Source organism: Lepeophtheirus salmonis, chromosome 4 (assembly GCF_016086655.4).
Source record: "Lepeophtheirus salmonis chromosome 4, UVic_Lsal_1.4, whole genome shotgun sequence".
Lineage (NCBI taxonomy): Eukaryota > Metazoa > Arthropoda > Copepoda > Siphonostomatoida > Caligidae > Lepeophtheirus > Lepeophtheirus salmonis.
Window position 1 is genome coordinate 39329934 of NC_052134.2, and position 17580 is coordinate 39347513.

The 17580-nt window shown below is 32.6% G+C and overlaps 1 protein-coding gene and 2 long non-coding RNA genes across 3 annotated transcripts; 2 read left to right on the plus strand and 1 right to left on the minus strand.

Annotated features, from left to right (window-relative positions):
• Positions 1 to 1584: 1584 nt before the first annotated feature.
• Positions 1585 to 3556, plus strand: LOC121115920 (uncharacterized). Its single transcript, XR_005863718.2, has 3 exons — positions 1585 to 1612; positions 1776 to 2455; positions 2506 to 3556. It is a non-coding gene; the product is annotated as an uncharacterized lncRNA (long non-coding RNA).
• A 2269-nt stretch (positions 3557 to 5825) lies between these two features.
• On the minus strand, positions 5826 to 7301 carry LOC121115917 (uncharacterized). The gene is made up of 2 exons (XR_005863715.2): positions 7160 to 7301; positions 5826 to 7077 (listed from the first exon to the last, which is right to left on the minus strand). It is a non-coding gene; the product is annotated as an uncharacterized lncRNA (long non-coding RNA).
• Cdk8 (cyclin-dependent kinase 8) lies at positions 7071 to 10202 on the plus strand. Its single transcript, XM_040710097.2, has 7 exons — positions 7071 to 8485; positions 8550 to 8625; positions 8676 to 8786; positions 8855 to 8995; positions 9061 to 9250; positions 9310 to 9523; positions 9576 to 10202. The coding sequence occupies exons 1-7, from the start codon at positions 8358 to 8360 to the stop codon at positions 10123 to 10125; spliced, it is 1410 nt and encodes a 469-aa protein (XP_040566031.1). The 5' UTR covers positions 7071 to 8357; the 3' UTR covers positions 10126 to 10202.
• The last annotated feature ends 7378 nt before the right edge of the window (positions 10203 to 17580 follow it).

The window sequence follows — 17580 nt, forward strand, 5'->3', positions numbered from 1 at the left end:
AATTCCCCTTAAAAACACCGATCGAAACTTTAAAAAGGTTTGATATTTTAATATTGTATTTGATTAAATGATAGATTATACATTTTAACAATGTTATTATTTTGACATTTCTCATAATTAATTTGATCAGTTTACAACTCACGTTGTCAATTGCAGTTAATTAATATACGGAAAATTAAATCAGTTGTAATATAAAAAAACAATATTTTCTAAGCTTGAAAAAATAAATTGAATAATATTTTTGTTGTTATTTTCAATATACCTACCTATTTTTTTTTTTTTTTTGAAGGAATTAAAATATATATGATATTTACTTTCATATTCAATAATATAAATATTTTGTATGTTAAGTAAATGGTTTTTTTTGTGGCAAAATCTTTCAACTTACAACAACTACTTACATTTGCATAGACGTATAACAAAAAAGATTTGTTATAACTGGTGATGATCCGTGAGATGAATTTTACTACATGAGTATTTTCGAGTTTCTAAAAAAACCTTAAGGAATTAAAAGCTTTACTCGTTACTCATCCTAACACTTTTGCATGCTATTTATATTTATGTATGTTTATAGTCATTTTTTGTTTATGGAGTTATATAATTTGATGACATAGAAGTTCTTCTCAATGATACATATTATTACGCTCATCCGGTAATTATACTGTAATGGCTCATGGTAGATACAAGAAAAAAGACGTAGTGCTTTACTTTATGAGATGTGATTTCTTCCGGCCTCACTTCTTAGTCCAATGATCGACTCTGAGTCCCTCCCCCCGTAATACTTCATAATAAAAAAACTCACTAAGTCCTCCACATAATGAGACCTTTCATTCACTTTCATGATCTTCCAAAGTCCGAATATCTCAATAAAGTCGACTCCTTGCCTCCTATTACAATAATGCATTTGTTTTCCGTATTGAAAGCGACACAATAATTATATATGACACATTACAAATCTATTCTATAAATTATATTATTAAAAAAAGTATAATGAATCCTAGGGTTTAGTTTACAAACAATGAAAACACCACAAGATGGCGCAGATGTACGAAGATATGTAAAAAAAACAAATAAATAAACAATGCTTTCACTCATTAGGAATACGCAATCTCTCCATGGTCCAATATCCACCCGAACTGTATAAAGACAGCATAAAAAACTTCCGTAGCGAACCCGACTAATTTCTATGAGTATTGGCTACTAGAGAATAATTGAAATTTAAATATATTAACTCAACATTATAGGGTTACAAAATTTGAAAAAGTGAATAGGTATGTATATAACTGATTAATTATATAACCTTAGTTATTTTTATAGAAGATTAATATCGTTTCCTTATTTTATTCAAATTTAGTTAATTATTGTGTGTGTGTGTTCACACATTCATAGAAAGGCTTCTATGGGGATTATTTTTTTATTTTATTACCATTATTTGAAATTACTAATAAGGTTTTCTTAATTTAAATATGACTATAAAATATAGATCCATTTTCTTCTAAGGTCATAAATTAAATACAAAATGAAAAGTCGAAATATGTGTAAAAAGGGTAGAAAGGTAGGTGTAAGGAGAAGAAAAGAGAAGATGAGAGACAAAGGGTGGATGATCAAATACGTAAGTCATCAGATCTATTATAATTAAATTTAAGTTATGCTCTAAGTCTTCCCATAAATTATTATTTTAAACTTGGTTTATATTTTATATTGGTTGCTTTAATTGGTTAGACATGAAACTGTGCTTTTATTCCTTTTTTGTTCCAATTTACACTTAATTTCAGTGAAAAGCTTCAAATAGTTTACATATGTATATCAATCACAGCCTTTAGACGTCACTTGAAGGACATCCAGGAGTTGATGACTAACTTCTATGACAAGTTGTCCACTAACATCCACTATGGAGGACTTCAGTGAGTCCACATTTGGGTGTGAGGCCCTGTTGGGACCCTCTCCAAAGTGTCCCATATAGAAAATCCCAATGTGTTCAAATCTGGTAAGGAAGGGGCCATATCTCTTTCTACCAGAATCGAGCACTGTTATCTACGCAGAACTTTTGGCACTGAACAGACGTGGGAGAGGGGCCGTCCTGAATCCACACGTAGTTATCCTCCGGGTAGTTGTTCTTCAGCCATGACAAGATGGTGTACCTGAACCTCTTATAGAAGTGGCCCTGCTCGCCTATTTTCTGTTCAGCCTTGAAAAAGAAAGGAGATATCTCCTTTCTATCAGAGGCCACAACGCCGAGTACCATTGTTTTGGCCGGATATTTGGTGTGGTAAATCCCTTGGACCTCTTCCTTTGTTTTTGCAAGCGAATGCTCATTCCAGCGGTTGTAGAAGTGATCAACTGGGAAAATCTTCTGGTGTAAGAAAATTTTCTCAATGTACCCATTTGCCTTGATACATGTGAGGATTTTCTTGCACCTCTAACACCTCCTGGATGTCACACCCTCTATCAGAAGGTGGCGTGGGATCCTTATAAAAGAAATTAATACTAAGTTGTGCTTTATAGCCCTCTTGATGGTCCTTGGAGTCTCAGAGAAGTCGTTGGCGAGGCGATTCACTGACTTGGTGAGATCCTTCTATATATTATTCTCCAAACTTAAAAAAAAACTTCATACCCCTCTTTAAATTATGTCCTCCACTTCCTGACATCCTGGAGAGGTCTTCTCCATTTTTTTTTTCATCTTGCCAAACTTAAAAAAACAGACTCCTAGAACACTTAACAATGTCTGTATTCAAAGGTCTTAATCTGGTGTGGAATGGGCATGTTAAAAAAACAAACAACGAAAATCAACATTACAATTTGAGGTGTCCAATCATTTGGGCGCGCTTTTTTGGGGGTGCATCTTTTTAGCGAGGCTCTGAGGTTTTTTGAAATGCCTCTGGAATTTCAAATCCATTTCTTCCTCTCGGTGATGGTGGATCCATGTTATTGTGCCGTATCCTCCTAATAGTTTGGGCCAAGTTTCTATTAGTTCCTAAGGAAGCAGATGCTTCTTCACTTAAATTTTGGACATTGTTAGCAATAATTGCTCTAGTGGACTCGGAAGATGATTTAGCAGAATTTTTTATGGAAGTGTACAATTTCTTGATTTCTATTTTTGATGGGACTGGGACATCACAATGGCTCGATAAAACAGAAATGGGCACATCTCCATTCTGTAGACTCAATTGTATTTTCACTCGACCTTTGCAAATTTGCTTCGATACGCCGCCAAACAGGTTTGGAATATAATTGAATATATTCAGAAGAGGATGTTCACTACTCAGGAATTAAATAATAATGACAACTATTAAGGAAAATAAAATTCGTTCTTTTTACTACCAATTACAAATTCACGGGCCTGCTAAAAAACACACTGGATTTACATGTATGTCTGTAATCTTCATCACATCAACTCCAGTATCTAGGAGATCTGAGATGCACTGCTTTTTTACTTGATGCTCGCTAATGATTATGAAATGACTAAATGATTAGTATAGTTTTTTTATATAAAAAATCAAAATAATCACTAAAACTTTTCATAGTAATGAGAAAATAAAAATTAATTAACAGTCTACGTATTGCCGCCATAACCTCTATATACATGGGATACACTAACAATATACATTAGTCGCCCTAAGAATTATATATACGTGCACTAAATAAATCTTAGGCATTTTTTGAAATTTAGATATTTCAAACACTTTTTGTGAAATGAGATCCATTCTAAGGTTGCTAATGATTTTAACAGAGAAACAAATATAAATGAATGGGAAAACAACATAAATAGAAAATACTTTACTTATTTTTCATATACTACTAAGAATTATTTACAATATTTGCTCAGTAGTTCAATCAAAGTTTTTTTTCTTATTACTTTGCCGAACATAATCCCTCTTTGCATTTTATTTTCTCCAAGATATTTTTTTCAACCTGCTTAACCTCAGGTGACAATCTATTATCATATAATAGTTTTATTGTCCGAATACAATAAAAAATTCAATGAAAATGCACACGATTATCAAATTGCTTGCAATGAAATCGTATCATAATCAAATCTTTAATTATGAAATTTCTTGCAATGAATTGTTTAACAATCAAATTACCTGACAATGTAAATGTTCGTAAAATGATCATGCTATTGGAAGTTTTATAGATTTTGCATTTTGCACATTGCCCACTCTAACGGGTATTTTCCTCATGTTTAACGAGAAAATTTTAGTTAGGATCATGGCCGGTATTAGCAAATGTGGGGTATGGGGCAAAGATAAATGTAGTAATTATTGTCTGGGGTTGAACAATAGGGCACGAGCAAACTAAAAAATATACCTTATCCGCCAGGGGTGTGACTCACTGTCGCTTGGGCTAATATCAGTATGGATTGCTTACAGGCGTTAGTATCGCTTAAAATTCGGTCAACTGTTGTCTCACGCCAGCGTATTTTTTAGTTATTTTAATAATATTTCATCTTTACAAATTGCAATATTGCAGTATTTATAAGTTGTAACATAGTTATTCATTATTATTATAATTATACATATGCCATCTTATTGTGTTGTATTGTAATGCTCGAGAGGAGGATAATTACCTTTAAATGAAGGTACATGTCTTAAATGGTAGATTGTTCTGAGACAAGAAGACGATAATGGTTCACTTTTGAGACCATCAGCATACCTGTATTGTGCGAAAAACACTTCAAGCCAGAAGATTTCCGAGTTCCAAGACAAACTTTAGCTTCCGTGTGAGGAAACGAGATGAAGTCCCATCTCTTTTTTCTTGGTCACAAGTAAGTAAAAATCCAGTTGAGGAAGTTTTCGTTTGATCAACATTGAAAATGGTGCAAATTTAAGGTCTTTAAATCTTCAAAAGAAAATTTAATTTATTAACCCATACTTTATTATAGAATGGTAACATAATTAATATCGATGACAACAGCAAGATCATGACTCCTGATAAACACTTGGAAGTGTAAACGAGAAGGTATAGACTGAGAACATCAACGAGGGTATTTTAACTCTAACACAAGACAAAGATAACCAATCAGATCTGTTTACCACAAAAGAGCAATATGTTCAAACTACTTGGAACAAAAAGAACTCCTTTAACCTAAGTTCTCGATCCGAAATTTTATTAATAATCTCTTTATTAATTTATCTAATCTAGATGAATAAAATACTATATATCCTGGAAATATTCTATAGAAGGATATTAAAGTTTCATTTTAAATCAGTATCTGTGGTTTAGTAAAAGAAAACTAGTAAATCGCACATCTACATGCCAGAGGACTTTAAGGTCGAAATTCCCAAATACAAGAATGATCTTGGATCTTATCAATTTTTCATCAAATATTTAAAAGAACTGTTGTAACCCTCGTCATCAATTTCCTGATGCCCCTCATCTTCCTAAATTATGAAATTGTATGCGTAGTATGGAAATCAATATTTTTTACTAATTTTCAATAATATTATAATATTCAAACAAGGACTTCAAAAGTTAAAATTATTTTAACTTTACATTATTATTTTTTATATTACATGCGCTCGTACTGATTGTAAGTTTTATATGAAGTGTAGCAATAAATGTTTTAATTAATCAAAAGACTAAAACAATCATATTGTTGTTTGGATATCTTTCAACTATTGTTTCTAATGAAGCAACAATGATAAACTCTTATGATAAACATTTTCCTAATTCATTCTTTTGTGTGGAGATCCTATGTATTCATAAGTAATATTCCAATATGGTGACAATAAATTTAGTTGTTTAGAAGGGGATTCACAACTTATTAGATTTAGGAATTACATTGACATTCAGGTTTTCCGAGAATGTCATCTTAAGTTCCAAGGTCAATTGTAACTTTTTTAATCACATTCTTACTTAACATTTATCTATATAATTGCAGAATAGAGTATAATTTGCAGACAACTAATGACAAAAGATAAATAATAAGGAAGACAGGAGTGAGGTTGGAAGTGTCCAGGATGTATAATTATTTATTCTAAATTGAAGTAATATCCATTGTTAGGCTATGGAGATGAGTGATTAGTTCGTTATGTACTTCAATGACACCGAAGAACTCCTATAGAGTAGGAGACGAAGCAGAGTTGATTATAGGATGAATTGACTCATAAGTTTCAATGAAGGAGCTGTGAATAGGCAATGTGAACTCTATCTGAGTCTGTTTCTCAATGGCAATATGGAGTTTTTATCATGGAACTACTCAGCTCCTATTGAACATTATTACGCTACGTCAGTATTGTTGATATCGGCCATTTTAAGGGCATAATAATCCAAGTTTTATAACAATAAAAAACACTTTTTTTATTAATATTAAGGAAAATAGTGAACTAATGGATGTCATCATGGAATCAAAAAATAAAAGGACTTTAACCTTACTGTTTCTCTGTTGCCTAGTTTTATTATATATCTGACTTTAAAATGTATTAAAAAAATGTAATACATCGTATAACTATTATAATAGAAAGAATAAGATATTTCTATCTAATTATCCTGGTTTTCTCGTCCCTAATCAATAAAAAAAAATTGTAAATATTTAGACATTTCATTTTCAGTTAATTTCTTTGATTATATTCAAATGTCAGTGTTTATCATTGGCATCAAGTAGTATTCAATGGATGTGTTGATATTTTTTTTAGTTCATTTTCCATTTGTTATATTTTTAGTGTTTCCTGAATTAAACGCAGTAATTGAAGACTGGCACTTCTTAATTTCAGTATCCGAATAAAAATGAGAGGTACAATGTCTCAATGGAGATCAACTCGTCTAGCTAAACACAACATATTTTCATCAAGAGCTCTTGAAAAATTATCCATTTTATGGAGTAAAACTATCAACTTGGAGCCCCAAGATAGCGTCCCCTTAAATTCTGATGAATCCATATGAGATGTCATGAAGAAGAAATGATGTAAAAGCGTATTCTTGACATCAGGAGTTCGAAGTCACTGTCAAAGAACTTGTTCAAGTTGAAAGAGTATCTGCTCAAGGAATTAATGGTTAATATCTGTCCTTCCATTAAAAGAGATGGGATCCATTGAGTGAAGCATGATAACTTCTTTCAAAGGGACGAGATCCCTGAAGCTGAAAGTGAGCAGAACATCAAGTTTAAGGATCAGGGGGCATGGGGATTGGAAAGATATTCAAATGCAAAAATAGGAATTACCAGGAATGGATCCGAAGGTTGGACACATCAATGTAATATTCTAATGGTTTGCTTCGCAGGGAAGATTCATCCTCTCGAGTCTTGTCTGCCCATTAAATAGTTAAAAGGTTTACATCACATATGTAGTAAAATGAGTTCAAACTTTACTACAACAGGTTGCGTGATTAAGACTTGTGCTTCTCCAGATTGCATTAGGATTCATATTCATTGGTTTTGATTTTATCCTTCAGTTCTTTGCGTCTGTGATTGGTTCTTAGTGCCTTAAAACAGCTAACTCTTCGTATTTGGCTTGATGAAGAAGCGCCATAGCAAAATCTTTATAAAAGGGCGCTACTTCTTTTCTTGCCTGCCATAGGTACCTTGGTAATTTACAACATAGTTGCCATATGGTTTTCACATATTTTTCCTTTTCTTTTTAAAAGCCGATGTTTCGCCGGCCAAATCGACAAAAAAAGCTAAGCTAGACCCTATTTTATTTTCTCAGGGTAGTAGAAAGTGGCTAGAGACCGCTATTCAATTTTCAGATATATATGGGTCGTCAACACAAAACAGGCTACAATGATTTTTTTTTAAATTGAGTTTCCATCAACAAATTATTGTATTCACGCTTGCTGGGTGCGTCAAATTACACTTTAAGTATCAAAATGGATCGTCACAACAGATGAATTAAAAAATGATCAATTTTATTTGAAAGTAGCTATTTTGGACCAATATGTCTCTTCAATAAAATAAAGACTCTAAACTTTAGCTACACCTCTTGAGTACTTATATTCATCCCACCCATTGGAATAATAAGCTTATAATTTGCTGACACATCTCTATGAAATACTGGTTCATAATTATTTATGAAGTAATAATGGGATTTTATTCTTTTTCATTTTCTTTTTTTTGATGATTGTTTTGATGTTGCCGCGCCACATATTATTGTGTCTAAATCGACAGCTGACCACTCAACACAGTGTCTGTTTTCCTATTTTTTTTTTTTTTTTTGAATTTTATAATTAAACTATAAATGTATATAATTGAGATATATTAATAAATCTCTTATTTGTTTGGAGGAGGATCCGCTGTGGTAGTGAATCCAAGTGAAGGAGTTGCGGGTTGCACTCCAGAGTGGCCGAGTACAAAGAATCCAAGAGATTCCGATTCAAAGATTGAGGTAGAGTAAATCAACTCAAGCCTAAAAGTAAATGCGATAATGGATTACGAGTTTAAGAGGAAAACATCCGCCCAAAGAGAGAAAGTGGAAGACATTTTTGAGTTTGAGGGATGCAAAGTGGGGCGAGGAACTTATGGGCACGTCTATAAGGCCAAAAGAAAAGACGGGTAATGAAATAAATTGAGATATGGTGTTGTAATGCTTCTTTTTGACATTTCTTTGGTTTCTTAGATCGGATCCCAAGGAGTATGCCCTTAAACAGATTGAAGGTTCTGGTCTCTCAATGTCAGCCTGCAGAGAAATAGCGGTAAATTTAACTAAATACATCCTAATTCAATGAATTCATTATGATTTTAGTTACTCCGTGAGCTCAAGCATCCCAACGTCATCAATCTGCAACGAGTATTTCTATCACACTCCGATCGGAAAGTATGGCTACTTGTAGATTACTCGGAGCACGATCTATGGGTAAAAATGAGACACTCACGCCCTAGGCCAAAAGCCCTCTTATCTTATAATCATTTATCATTCATTAGCACATTATCAAGTATCATAGGGCAGCGAAGGCTAATAAGAAGCCTGTAATGGTGCATCGAGGAATGGTTAAATCCCTACTATATCAAATCCTGGATGGGATTCATTATCTACACTCAAATTGGGTCCTTCATCGGGATTTAGTAAGGATTCATTTTAAGGATAATTATATACATGTGTATGTGTTACACTAGCATTTATTTTTCAGAAACCAGCTAATATTTTGGTAATGGGTGAGGGACAGGAAAGGGGAAGGGTTAAAATTGCAGATATGGGGTTTGCTCGCCTATTCAATTCACCTTTAAAACCCCTTGCTGATCTCGATCCTGTTGTTGTAACATTTTGGTACAGAGCACCAGAACTATTACTGGGTGCACGTCACTATACTAAAGCCATTGGTATACTCTTATATTTTGCTCGTGCAGTCATTCATCTTGTGTTGTTTTTCCTTATATAGATATTTGGGCCATCGGATGTATTTTCGCGGAGTTACTAACGTCTGAACCGATTTTCCACTGCCGTCAAGAGGATATTAAAACTAGTAATCCATATCATCACGATCAGCTTGACCGTATTTTTTCAGTTATGGGTTTCCCCCAAGACAAGGACTGGGAAGATATTCGTAAAATGCCGGAGCATCCCACTCTTCTAAAGGATTTTAAACGAACAAAGTATTGTATTCCTGTAATCTGATTTTTAAATTGCTTATTTTGAGTATTTTAGTTACGCAAATTGTTCATTAATTAAGTACATGGACAGGCACCGCATAAAGCCAGACTGGAGATCATTTCAGTTGCTTCAAAAGTTATTGATAATGGATCCAACGAAACGTATAACTTCAGAAATGGCCATGGAGGATGAATATTTTAGAGAAGAGCCGCTTCCGACACAGGATGTATTTGGTATATTCCCGATTCCTTATCCCAAAAGAGAGTTCCTTACTGATGATGACAATGAGGATAAGGGTGATTCAAAGAATCGAAACATGAGTCGACCAAATACGGATGTTGATCAGCCACCATCTAAACGGGTACGAATGACACAAGGCCCTCCTCAACAACAACAACATCCAAACTCTAGTAGCGGCAACAATGGTGGTCCAGGTACTGGAGGAGGAGGTAATAGTGTCAATTGTGGTGGCAATGGAGGAGGCTCAAATATGCAACAAGGAGGTTCCTATCATCACACTGGTGGTGTTCATCATCCTAGCCAAATGAATGCCTACAACACCGGGAATCCTTCTAACCAGCAACCAACATTTAGATATAATTAATTCATTTTTTTTCTAAGTACGTTTTCATTCTGAACTTCAATATAAATATCTATATAAATACATAATTCATTATATAATTATCAGCGTCTAGCTCATTATTACCTCTTCTTTCTTTTTTAAAAAGTATTATTTCAGCCCTTCCATCTCCAAAAAAATGCAAAATTGCTTATGTATTTTTAATACTATTACAAAAAGGTTTGATTTTTTTTTTTTTTTTTGTCAAAATGTTTCTGTAATCTTGACTTTAATGCTTTAAAGTTATGGTTTCAATAGAATTATGCCATTTTTATTTATTTTTTGAGATTTACTGGTAAATTGTAATTAATAATTTTTATTTTTAAATCAACTTAGTATGTAATGAACAATTAATCATTGTTTTTAACCATAGATTATTACTACTACTAAACGGAGAGGCTTTCATTATTACTTCCTCAATAACTGCATTTTTTTATTAAAGAGCTAAAAATCTCTTTCTAGTACTCGTGATTAATTTGAACTTTATAATCATAATAGCGCATTTAGTGGGGAGGAGGGTTATAGTATATAAAATCATCCCCCAGAGATACAAATAGCGAAATAATTTAATTTGTTAATTTATTAAATATAGCTATATTACAAAAAGTTTATCTATGGTATAAGTATGATACTTATCTAAATATTTTCTTGAGTAAGTAATCATGTTTTAAACCTACCCGTCTTTGAGAGAGCTCAAAGTTCAGAGGTGTGTTTATTAAAAATGCCTGAGTGAATATACTAAGAATAAGAAATGTCTTGCTATATATAGTTCAAGGCTTTTTTTATATATATATACAAATGTCAGTATATGTATTGTATATCTCTAAAGGCACTACCTCAAAGAACATAGCTCTTTAAACTTCACTAGTCGTCCTTAAGTATTTATTTATGTATGAGTATATTAAAGACTTGGACCAATTTGTTGGATGGAGTTTGAGGTCTCAAAAACTCTTAAACACCTAGAAAAACTGCATTTTAAAAATTTGAGTAGGTAATTTGCCAAGGTTGAAAGCTTATCTACGATACAAATACATGCTAAATTGAGTTCAATCCTTGTTTTACTGATTTAATACTTTTTTAATAATAAATTGTTTTCTTTATCGCATTAAGGAGTCTTATCTTTTTCATTTTTTTCTGCGAAGATGACTCAATAGGGTAACCAAATTTTGATTTCCGAAAAAAAAAACATGTGGTTCAATAAAAAGGTCATTCATTTTTTTTTCTAACCTAGTCCCAAATATGTATTGTACTATTATCAATATTGATGTATGCTATGCATAATAAAATATGTTTTGAATGATAAACATATTATTAATTGAAGTTCAAATAATTACTCTTTAAAAATATTTTTTCAACTTAAAGATAAATATGTAGATAAATAAAATAAAGATAAATATGTTTTTGCTTGATTTTTATACTATATAGTATAAAAATCGAGCAAAAACAGACATAATTTGTATAATTTATCTAGTCACTAATTCATTTTCACTTTGAACATAAAAATAAGAAAGGAATTAAAGGGGGTTAAATATGCTTAATGTATTGATGATAGTTCAGTCATAAAATATAACTAAAAAAACTTTTTTGATTGCAGCCATTGAAAAATTTAAAATAATTTAGCCTTCACTGTTAAGTTCCCCCAGTCTGTACAAAAAAAAAAAAAAAAAAAAAAAAAAAAAGGTTTTATTAAAAGATCTAGAAAATTACTAGGATGTTTTAAGTAAATTGTGGAAACATAAACAAGTAAGTCTGTCACTATTTGTGTGTACTGTGTACAGTTCTCCAGTCATTGTGTTTTGTCCAGTCGGTGTAAATTGTCAATGTTGTTTTATATATATAATTAGCAAATATATCTTAGTCATTATTAGTAGTCAAGCCTATTCTTTCATCCGTCATCATTAACATTTGGTAGCAGAGGTTTCGTAGTTCCAAGATCAAGAATCACGATGCTTATCTGGCAAGGAGAAGAAATATTTGATAAAACGATTCCTATATTAAATATCGATGGACGGGGGTATAAGATATGGAGGAAGGACATAAGATTATGGCAAAAATTCACCGACATAGATAAGAAGAAACAGGCAATTGTAATTCAATTGTCGCTAAATAGGAAGGCAAGAGAGGCTACTACGGAATTAAAAGATGAAGAAATAGACTGTGAAACTGGTGTTGAAAATATATTCGCCTAGCTGGACAAGTTGTTTGTACTTGAAGAAGGCATATGTCAGACTTCTTGGCATTCCAAGAACTGTATGACCTAAGAAAAAGCCAGGGTACTAACATCAATGATTTCATCAGTCAATTATAAATTAATTGAAGAGAAGATCAAGCTTCCAGATGTTATATTTGCGTTTATGCTTCTTATAACATGCAATTTAGATCGAATCAAAAGTATCTAGTACTTTCTGGAGTTAAAGAAGTCAAGTTTGAGGAAATGATACCGACGCTAAGAAGAATATTCAATGAAAATCTTGCAAAGATGAATGATGTTAGAGATTTTAGTAACCCTGATCAAGATGAGAACCCGATAATGTTTACGAAGGTGAAGAAGAATCAAGTCAATGATCAAGGCAAAATCACAAGATACAACATTTGCAAGAGCGAGTTTCACTGTGCAAGAAATTGCAAGAAAAGAAGGCCGTGGAAATGTGACGGCAATAGAGGAAGACAGAGTAATGGTTTTACCTCATTTTTAACCGCATACGCTGAAGAAGATACTGAAAATAAGTTACAAGAATTGATACAAAATTCGAAGGTCAATGCTTTATTAGATCCTGGTTGTACATCTACTGTTTGTGGCCAAGAATGGTTGGAGACTACATTGAAAATACGAGCAAATCTGATCGTATGGAGATAGTAGAGTTATCGACCAAATCAATTTATATTTTTGGTAATCATCAGAAGACAAAGTCAAAAATGAAAATCAAACTGCCCTGTCAAATTTGGGCAACGGATGCTTATATAACCACTGATGTTATAGATAAGGGCATACCATTATATGGAGCAAAGAATCAATGCAGAAGGCGGAAATGGTACTCAATTTTTCAAATGATACTTTATTTTTTTCGTGGCAAGAAGATCAAGCTTGGTAATTCACCATCGGGGTACTATACTATCAACATAAGCAAAAGCAGCAGATGACTGGATCACGATAGATGGACGTATAGGGATCTAAAATTTGCAATGTTTACGGAACTGAAAGACGGAAAAATGAACTAGGATTTTTGAAAAATGTCTATAAAGATACACAGACAATTTGGTCACCCACCGTCGAGGTGATTAGTCGAATTTATCAGGAAGTCTAAATTCTATAGTAAAAAGTTGGAACAAGAAATAGTTCACATAACAAATAAATATGAGATATGTATGAAAACGAAGAACCAAGACCAGTTGTTGCTTTACTGATGGCCAAAAGCTTTAATGATGTATGTATGGATCTCAAGTACTTGAAGAAAAACTGTTATTTTATGGTAATGGTCGATGCAGCTACAAGATTTTATGCTGCATGTGCTATCAGTAACAAGATACTACTTACCATCATTTAAGGCATTTTCAGAAAATGGATATCAACATTTGGGGCACCTAAGAAGTTCCTTATGGGCAATGGCCGGGAATTTAGTAATAGTGAGATGATAGAACTGTGAGACAAATTTAACATTAGAAAAATGAATACAGCTGCATATTCTCCATTTTCGAATGTTCTATGTGAAAGAAAAAATGGTATTTTGGGTATTATAGTTTCCCGGTTGGTTGAAGAGGACATTACAGACGGGGATGTGGCCCTTGATTGGACTGTTGCAGCAAGGAATTATTTACAGAATTTTGGAGTATTTTCTCCTGACCAGTTATTTTTTGGTTTTAACACGAATTATTCATCATTAGATGCTAATATGCTGCCTGCAAGGGAACCAACAACTCAATCAGAAACAGTGAGAAGAAATTTGAATGCATTACATTCAGCTAGATGTGAATACATGAAAAATGAATCAAATGTCAAAATTCAAAGGGCTCTTTTGCATAATATCGGAGATGGAGCAATGAAAGATCTCAATGTTGGTGATATCGTATTTTACAAACGAAATGATGACTCGAAATGGAAATGTCCTGGTAAAATTATTGGAAAAGATAGTAAAGTGTATTTAGTACGTCATTGTGTTAACTGTATAAGATGTCATGTTTGTATGCTGCAGAAAGATGTGAGGATGCGAAAAAGTGTTGTAAAAGAAGGTGTTCCAATGGTTAAAACAAATGTTGAAGCCCGTGTTAATTACATTGATCATGGTTATGGTCAAATACAAATAAACGTTGAAGAAGCTCGTGATGATGATGATGTTCATAACATTTATGGTCGAAGACAAATAAATGTTATGAAAGCTCGTATTGAAGATGAAAATGGCATAACTAGTCATGTTGAGGATGAAGATGTTTCAAATAGCAATGAAGAAAATGTTTCACGTAAACATGGTGAATGTACAGGTTAAAAGAAGAAGATGTCATCCACGTAATGAAGAAAAAGTTGTTTTTGAAAAGGATCAAAACTGTCCGAAGGTTGGAGGAAATTTTGAAGCCATAGATCCCAATTCTGGCAAGTGGTTCAAAGGAAAATTTATTGGCAGAGCTTGCAAAGCCAATGGAAGATATAGGAGGTTCAATAATATCAGAAACAATGGTACTGGTCAAGAATATTGTGTTGATATAGATACCTGGAAGGAGTGGAAGGTGGTAGAAGATGATCATGAAGTATTGTTTAATATTAACTCTGGAGAAATGAAGAATGCAAAAAGAAATGAAATTAACAATTGGAAAGAAAACAAAGTTTTTGAAGAAGTGGAAGATCATAGTCAAAGAACTATTTCAACGAGATGGGTGGTGACAGAAAAGATGGTAAAGGACGAATCAATCATAAAATCAAGACTGGTAGCAAGAGGATTTGAAGAAATTGACAATGAAATCCAAACAGATTCACCTACCTGTAGCAAAAAAGGATTAAGAATGGCAATGATGTTTATGAACTCAAATGGTTGGATTTGGAACTCCATGAATATAAAAACTGGTTTTTTTTTTCAAGGAGGTCCAATAACAAGATATGTCTTTTTGAAGCCACCTAAGTATTATTATATTGGAAAATTATTGAAACTCAAAAAAGTAGTATATGGTCTGATTGATAAAGCAAGAGCTTGGTGTAATCGTTTTAAAAGTTTCTTGTTGGAAATTGGAATGACAGTGTCAAAGTTAGACAATAATATTTTTTATTGGAAAGAAGATCGGAGAAACTCAATGGAATTACCTGTATTCATGTTGATAATTTGTTGTGGGCTTCATCTAGTGTATTTAAAGAAAAAATTAGGAAGATTCGAAAATAATTTCAAACAAAAGTGTAAGAGATTAGAAATTTTGAATATCGTGGAGTCAATGTCAGAAGCTAAAAGAATTGAACTATTTAAATGGATCAATTTCAGTGTAATTCGTCTCTGGATGCCATCAGTTTGAGTGACGAAAGAAGAAAAGGAAAAAGGATAACCTTTGAGAGAAGGATGAAATCAAAAAATACAGATCCATAATTGTCTACCTTAACTGGATTGCGACCCAAACTCGACCGGATATTTCTTTTGGAGTCAGTATGGAAGTATCAAAGATGAAGGAATCTGTGGTACAAGATATTATTGAAGCGAATAAAATGGTCCAGAAAGTCACAACAAGTAATGTCAGAATAACTTTACCAAGGTTGGAAGATTTGAAAACATGCAAAATTACATGTTATACCGAGGCATCTTTTGCAAACGTCGAAAATAGTGGATCACAAATGGGATAGAATACAAAAAAGAAAGATATATCCAATTGCATGGGTATCTAAAAGAATAAAAAGAGAGGTGAAGTCAACCTTTGGAGCTGAAACTCTGGCACTGTTGGAAGGAGCTGAACTGTGTTTTCTATATCAATAGTCTAGTGTAGGAAATTTGTGGATTTAAATTAGAAGTGATTTTAAAAACAGATTGCAAATCCTTAAAAGAATGCCTTCAAACAATGAAGCAAGTAGAAGAAAAGAGATTGAGGATTGAGATTGCAATGCTGAAGGAGATGATGGAAAGATCGGAAATAAAGAAAGTTGTTTTGTGTCCAAACGAAAAATCAATCGGCGAATTGTTTTACCAAACATGGGAGTTCAACACTGGCCGAATTCTGACAAACAGAAAAGATGGGGGAGAATGAGGAAACATAAACAAGTAAGTCTATCACTATATGTGTGTACTGTGTACACTTCTCAAGTCATGGTGTTTTGTCCAGTCGGTTGTAAATTGTCAATGTTGTTACATATTTATTATTAGCAAATATATCTTAGTCATTATTACTAGCCAAGCCTATTCTTTCATCCGTCATCATATTCATCATTAACATAAATTACTCTAGAAGAATATAAATAGTAGAAGATTTGCTTTATAAAATGTACTTTACTCACATTCAGTGAACATGAACGCACCTATAATAAATAAATATACACTGTTATTGAACCAATATAATGTCAAGAATGCTATAATTGCCATTACTTAACAATTTCTTAGTTATTTGACAGGAATATAATTTATAGTCTAAAGTAATTTTTTTGTAGACTATTTGAATCCGGAATGTGACAGTCTTATCATTTTATTCTTTTCGTATTCAAATGATGGATTTGATTAAACAAGGTCGTAAAATGAAAAACCCTACAATAACGGAACCTATAATAATCGAGTTTAGAAAAATGCCCGTTTAACTATATTCAAACTTATACAAAGACTGAGAGGAATAGTAAATTATCAACATGGCTTTCAATGTATTTTAAAGTAGGTAGGTATTATTTTGATATAATGAAAATATTTATTTCCTATTATATCAATTATAAACTATCCAAAAATTTATATTTAATTTATTTTTGTAAGTTAAGCTGGTTTTTTTTTCTCTTAAAAATTGAAGATGGCTACACTTCGAATGTTCGCTGGTACTTTATCAGCCGCTATCATTGGTATGACATACGTCTATTTAGGAGGTTCCCTTCCTTATAATTATTTCTCCGGTAAATTATAATTGAAATTAATAATTATACTAATTATATGCATAAAATCATTCCTTAATTATGGGTTTTAAGATTGCCCGCATAGAATGTTTGTTAATAAACATTTATGTGTTGATTGTAAAACGTTAGAAGATGCTCTGGAATTCAGTCAAGATAGACAAACTTATGGCCGAACGAATGTAAATACCATGTTCTTAGGTTCATCAGACTTTGAATTCAGAGAAGGAGGTGGGGAAGGAGTTTGTGTTAATAAAACTCCGTTGCGTGCTATTAAATGTACATTAAGCTCAAATGTGTGCATTGAATTGGGTAACAATTGTTTCGGACAACATGCTGTTTCAAATGGTCATTTATTCTACCGAGATGTTTCTTGTACATGATTATTTAAA

What these genes read in the sequence shown, in the direction of transcription:
- Cdk8 (XM_040710097.2), top strand. Translation starts at nt 8,358, where the DNA reads ATGGATTACGAGTTTAAGAGGAAAACATCCGCCCAAAGAGAGAAAGTG. An exon ending in GGGTCCTTCATCGGGATTTA is followed by an intron (nt 8,996 to 9,060) that starts GTAAGGATTCAT and finishes TTTATTTTTCAG; the next exon opens with AAACCAGCTAATATTTTGGT. An exon ending in TCACTATACTAAAGCCATTG is followed by an intron (nt 9,251 to 9,309) that starts GTATACTCTTAT and finishes TTCCTTATATAG; the next exon opens with ATATTTGGGCCATCGGATGT.